Source organism: Limulus polyphemus, unplaced genomic scaffold (assembly GCF_000517525.1).
Source record: "Limulus polyphemus unplaced genomic scaffold, Limulus_polyphemus-2.1.2 Scaffold2760, whole genome shotgun sequence".
Lineage (NCBI taxonomy): Eukaryota > Metazoa > Arthropoda > Merostomata > Xiphosura > Limulidae > Limulus > Limulus polyphemus.
Genome location: NW_013668370.1, coordinates 122,193 through 128,982, shown reverse-complemented (window position 1 = coordinate 128,982; position 6,790 = coordinate 122,193). Strand labels below are relative to the sequence as shown.

The window sequence follows — 6,790 nt, the reverse complement described above, 5'->3', positions numbered from 1 at the left end:
TTGATGCTCTGAAGACGCTTGTTGAGTCTAACCCTGAAATTGCATGTCTCTCATGAAACAATACATAAACATTTAAGGAATATGGGAAAACTCCATAAAGAAGGTGTTTGGGTGCCTCACTAACTCTCCGATGATCAGCGTTTCCAATGTGTGAACATTGCTCTGTCTTTTCTGGTGCGTAATGCATGTGAACCATTTTTGGTTCATCTGTTTTTGAAGAAAATTCATGGCTAGCAATAAAAAGATATATAAAGGTTTCAAGTGAAAATTAATAATTCTTGTAAAAATTTTTGTGCTTTATAATTTTCTCCTTATTTCAGAATACATTTGTGAACTAATACTGGGGAAAAATTTTGTAAACTCATCTGAGTGTACTTCAGCTTCTTCTCTAATTGCTGAGCCACTGTGACAGCCTTGCTAAACATAAAGAAAAACTTTTTCTTAGTCAAAATATGTAACAGGCACACAGAAAGGATTTAATAACTGATGAACACATTTGCAAATGATATCCAAGAAAATTATTAAAAGATATTATTAATTAATTTTTTATGATACTGCCTCAACAGTTGTGATTAAAATAACGAGTAAGCACAATAAATGATCACTGGTCAAAAATTGCAAATTTAATCGATGATTTCTGGGAATTAAAACAACATTGTTTATAAAGTATAATCCTATTCTTAGTGTGCATTGCTTTAGTGTTTGAATCCAAGCAGGAATTGTTATAGATAAGAGGATTAGTTTATGATTTTTTTTTCTAAACATTCTTCAATGATTACTGAATCTCTTTAGTGAATTACTAGACTAAGAACTTACATCACTGGTTCTGAATTTTCATTTACAATGGTGTCTTCATACAACTCCTCTTCTGCAGAGTGAGATTCACTGTCTGGCAGCATTGGCAGTTTTTTTCTCCTTACTGCAGGAACAGGATATGGCTGTGATGTAACAGGATGATTTGATTCTAATATTGGAGGACGAGGGGGAAGTCTTTTTGGTCGCTGAGGAAGTTCTGAAGATAATTTATTTATATTTTGTGAATATCAAAAGGCTATTAACTGGAACAAGTTAGTCTGACAAAGATTTATAATTTCTCAAATAAAAAGTGAAAATTGATGAGCATATTAATAGGGGGTGGTGGTGCTCAAATGGGTGAATATAGTATATTTATTTATATAGGATTGAAATATTACCATATTATGCTTGTGTTTAAAAAGTAGAATACTACTTGACACAAGTAAAGCGAGATATCAACTTGCACTGTACAAAAGTCCTACAACCAAAATTTTTGACAAATCCACAAAAACAATCAATATATTATTGCCCAGTTACAAAATTGAATATCACTTGTTTTTACAATAAACAAGAGGTGGTCTATGAAGGGCCATTTCTGATTAGTCAATACTCACATGACCTACCATTCACCACATTTCATGTGGCTGAAATCACATTCATGTATGTAGTTTGTGTGATCATGCACATGATGTAGGCACTAGAATATATTTTTTATAGCAGACGAACCACAATGTTAAAACATCTATGAAAAAGCAAAATAGAGTTGGATATTTTTTTAAACTGTTGAAAATGGAAGAAATGTAAGTATGGCCAAGTAGTAAATTCATAATAAATTGAACCTGATAGCTTGACCCATATATATGTATTATATAAACCATTCATCCTATAACCTAATCCTTTGCATTTCTTTTTTTTTCTGTGTGTGTGTGCACAACTTTTTAAGGCTATGTCTACTTAACCAGGAATGAGAGTGAGGAAAGCAAGGTTAAAGTAAATGTGATTGGTTGAATAGTATGAAGTCATAAACTTATTTTTTTCTTGTTGATCAGTAGCTGTTGATTTCTGCCTCAATTTCTGTCATCCCTTAATACAGGCATACTGAATTTCATAGTAAACAAAGTTAGGCCTAAATTTTCATAGTACAGTCCAGCCCCATTTATCTGGTCAGCCATGGGTCTAAGAAATTAATGGCCGCATAGCAGGGTGGACGTATAACTGGGTGTCACTGTATGGGATCAACTCTGGGATCAGACTGAGGCATCAAAGACACAGTACATACCCCTTCAACTCGCTCATAATACTCACCCTTCTATGTTTCTGTATTATTCTGTTGTAATAACATCTTTACATGCCTATTTTTGTATTTATTGTCTAAAAAATATAATTCTATACTGTATTTTTATTTAACAAATAAATGTAAAACTTAGGACGACAATGAGCTTCATGAATTTTCCTTGCACCACACAGTATCAGATGTCAAAACATGGCACTATTGTTTATGTGCACATGTGGTGACAATTGATTTGACTGAGAAAGCAGAGCTCTGTTTATTACAAAATGGAGGGAAAAGTGATAAAGCTTGAAATGAATGTACAAATTTTGCCATTGAACAAATCTTCTGTTCACAAGAAAACCAAAAAAATACTGAACTAAAAGTGTTACAAATGACAAAGTTTAAAGGAATATGAAACGTACTGTATGTTTGATCATGTATGTGTGTTTGTGCGATCATCAGTGCAGCATCAAGTGTAAAGCATCAGGTAGAATTAGTGTGCCATTAAAAGGGAACATCAATGGTCACCTGGTTTCTAACACTTACAAGACGAGGCCACTATCAGTTGATGTATGGTAGTGGTCTCACTTTGATTGACAGGTCTCAATTGGGCAGCTGCAGGTGAGAGCTGGCCTGGGTGGCCACAATACTAAGTTCAAAGAGACCGTTTGGGAGTAGGAAACAGGTGACCACAAGCCAAGCTGACTACAATATGAATGCCCATAATAGTGGATGTTTTACAAATATAAAATAGAAGGAAATATTTGGGATTGAGCTGAATTGCCAGTAATTAAGGGTTGACCACTATATCGCATTGACCAGTATGTGGGTCTGGACTGTAGTTTATTACTCACTGCACTATCTTTGTGCAATTTAAACAATTGTGTAAAATTTGATCATTTAAAAGAATCTACAACTGTCTGTAATTCTTTGTATGATTCTTTCTCCCTCAAAATTCAATTGTATTTTTCCTCCATTTTTATGTAGGCTTTTGTGCATCTTTGCAGATTACAAAACTTAAAATGAAATTTTGGTATGTAAAACAAACACAAAAACATACCAGTGGGCACAATGCAACAGGTCTATAAATAGAAAGACCTTACTGTTCCATGTAAGCATTGTATCAACATCTGAGAAGCCATATATGCATTCAATTCAAAGGTAACTGACACCAAAATGCTCTGTAAGAGTATCCCATATCAAATTTCATTGCGATACTTTTGACCTAAGGGGGAGGGAGGGGGGACATTTAATACTGTTGAAGAGAATAATGGTTCAAAATTATAGCAGTGTTGTGAACGTTATTAAAACTTTTGACAAGATAATCACTCTCAAACATGGAAAATACTCCATTTTGCATGAAGTTAATAACCCAGGAAACATATTAAAACTGTTTGACCTTAATATGACTCAGCATATGCTTAAACACAAGACTATATGAAATGAAGTGAGCATGGTCTAGTGGTTAGCATGTCATTACCAAAATAAAACATTGCACTCAGCAATTTGTGACCATAAGTGCATTATCAGAGTGACTGTCAAAGCCCATTATTTGGTCTGACTAGAAGCCCAAGAGTTGACAATGAATGGAGTTAACTAGCTGTCACCCCTATATTCTATCACTTCAAATTAGAAATGGTTAGGGCAAGTAGTTATTAAGTTTATACATAGAGAATATTGCACCTCTGCATCAGTTTAAAATTTAACACAGTGCCCCTGGTGTCTTTTTTGTTCACCAAACATTCTTTTTGAGTAATTACCTGTATCTTCACAGTATGGTTCTCTATTTGATTTGTATTATAGACCTACCTCAGTACTTGTTCAATTAATTTTATAAAGTTTAATCCTAAACCCAATTTTCTTTATTTACAATTAAAAAATACATAATTTGCTTTCTAACAATTCAGTTACTTCCTAACATTCAGAAAAGAGAAGAAAATGGTAAGTGGGTGTGCACCTAATACTTGTAAAAATTATAAGGTAGGGGGTATATCATCATTTTTCTGTTTTTCTAACCAATCACAGATCAATATTCTAAAGATATAGTTAATATAATGTAAATACAACATATGATAACCCTAATTGGGAAATAAATGCTTTTATCTGAAAACATAAAAAATATCTCAAAGATTTATCACCCATAATTATAAAATTATACATTTAAAATCAATGAGCTTCATATTTAGAATCTATATACTAAAAACATAAAGCATGCTGGTCTCATTTTTTGGGTATGTGGTACATGCTTGTACCATATGTTAGCACTTCCCATAATTTCCCCAAAAGGGGGCCAAAGGCCACCTGTTTTAACCACTCACACCACTATACATTAGTGTGTTGTCTATCAGTCAGTCAGTAGACACTAGAATGATGTCACATGAAGGGATGCTTAATGTTGCAATTTGTACTGTCATGACGTTAGTAAAACATGAGCATGCCATGAATCATGAGAAGAATGATGCATTCTGCAGGCTATAAAACAGCATAACATATTAACTTTACAAGCAAGAAATAAAAATATTTGTTCTTCTTAACTTTGGTTTTATGTACTCTTGAAACAGAATACTTTCGAGGACCCTGTGGAAGTACACCTAGTTAATATGTACTTATTTTTTTCTATTTTCTGTCAGTACAGTTTGGACACAGCAAATAGCTCGAGAGGACAATATAGCTTATCCTTACTATAGCTACACATAGGACTTGGTTATTACATGTTCTCTTTCACAGAAGACAAATGTTACTTCACTGTGATGTCTTGAGATACACAGCTGTCTTTTCTGTTGGCAAATTGAACAATGGCCCAGGGTTTCGACACCCATACACCTGTCTCATCTGGTTCAACAGATATATAAAGACACTTGCCCTTGCATTGCTTTATATCACTGTGTTGTGCTTCTACTTCATTTGTATTTGTCTTTAATAAAGATAGTTGTTGTGCTTTTATTTGTATTGACTCTTTCTTTATTGATAGACTTACAAAGGCTTGCCTTACAAAAGTTTTTGCTTCCTGGCTCCCATTCCTGGAAAGGTCAACATTATATTTTGGGTAATTACAAGCATCTGGTTACCTTACTCATTCTCTGATGCCTAGACACAGCTATTTTTTTTTTAATCTTGTAAGGATGAAATGGAAGTGGTACAGCAAGTTTGTTTTAGTTAAGATAATGTACAAGTTAAACTTTTCTGGTGCAAGCAAAACGTTACCTCTATTTGTAGCAGGTACAAGCATTTTTTTTTTGATAATTTCAAACCCTGATATATATATAAACATTTAAGAGCAGATATGAGTGATCAAGACTAAAATATCCCTAATCTCAAACTATCAGTCTACAGCGAGTTGAAAGAAGGTAGTTGATCTTAATAAATAAGAATAAAAAACTGATTCTCAAATGAAAAGTTCTTTGTTTTCAAATTATTTTTATTTTTGTCTATAATAAAGGTAACTGCTGTCAGGGTACACTTATTTAAACAAAAATCTAATGTTATGTGGTTTTAAGAAGTTTTTTTCCATATAAAACTACACATATGTTTAATTTCTTGCTGCTACTTCAAAAAATATTTTTAGCTAATTAACATGAAATTATTGTTAGGTATAAAATGCCAGCTTGTCAAATCACCATTTTAACTCTTTCCAGACGGGTCACGAGTCAAAGGCCATGTCATCATGTTTGTTGACACACATTAAAAATTTTATTTAACTACTATTTCATAAATTTATGTCAATAAGTTTGGTATCAAACTGTAGATTATAATTCAAATTTTAGTATTTTACATTATTCAATTTCTTAATTTAAAAGTAAATATTAAAAAAACATAGTTAAACATCAATTTTTGTTTGTCATGTGGTATCTTGAATGCAGCATTGGTTCAAATTAGATATTTGTAATGTCAAAATACAAAGTTTATAGTTTTGTACGAATTAGGAACTCAAATTACCAATATTGACAAGATAGAATATAAAATAAGAATCTCTTATCTTCACTACTTGCAAAGATATCGCTCGTGTACTGAATCAAACACAGTGGCCTCCTGCCCCTCCTTTATATACACTTACTTTTATATATGTCATGAATAACCAATCGAAAGCTCAGAATATTCCCATTGTGGCTTTCTCAGCCATTTTAAATTTTTAGGACGTGATCTCACTATTTAGAACCAAGATTTCAAGGAGGTAAGTTGTGTCTTTAAGCCTGCTCGAAATTTATTTTTTTAGACTGAAATACAGCTTAGTTACTAAGCTTGATAAATTATTGTAGAATTCTATGATATTGATATAGAAATTAATGATTTTTTGGTTATTCAACTGTATATATATAAAACCTAAAAAAATTATTTCATATCATATCCTCCACATGCAAAATTTTTAAAAGGCTTAGCAACGTACATCATGCAGCAACTGAGTACAAAGGTCAAAATTAGAAGAGATAATTATTTACTTCACTTCTTCATTTACTGTTCTATGTTTTAAGAAAAATAAGTTTAAGAACTTATTTCTAAATAACAATAATCTATATACATATATAGTGTATAATAATTGAAATGTCACTGTATTTTACAAAATACTAGTCTACTAAAACACAGCAAAGACAGGTCACGTTGTAAAGACTAAAGGTCAGTTTTATATTATTGGATATGGTAACGAGTGCACATGTGCCACACCATCGTAACTTCTGTATTGTTAGCCAGGCACGGCTGAAAGGTTAATATAATAAAAATAATAAA

The 6,790-nt window shown here is 32.4% G+C and overlaps 1 protein-coding gene across 6 annotated transcripts in view; it reads right to left on the bottom strand.

Annotated features, from left to right (window-relative positions):
• LOC106467834 (phosphatase and actin regulator 4B-like) overlaps positions 1 to 6,790 on the bottom strand; it is a 75,222-nt gene that overhangs the window by 28,153 nt on the left and 40,279 nt on the right. For all 6 annotated transcript variants that reach the window (XR_002612487.1, XR_002612492.1, XR_002612489.1 and 3 more), the window contains exon 3: positions 817 to 1,012. Coding sequence is in view for 1 of the 6 variants with exons in the window: in XM_022396031.1 (XP_022251739.1) it covers positions 817 to 1,012 (196 nt within the window). In the remaining 5 variants the exon portion in view is untranslated. The remainder of the gene's footprint in view (positions 1 to 816; positions 1,013 to 6,790) is intronic.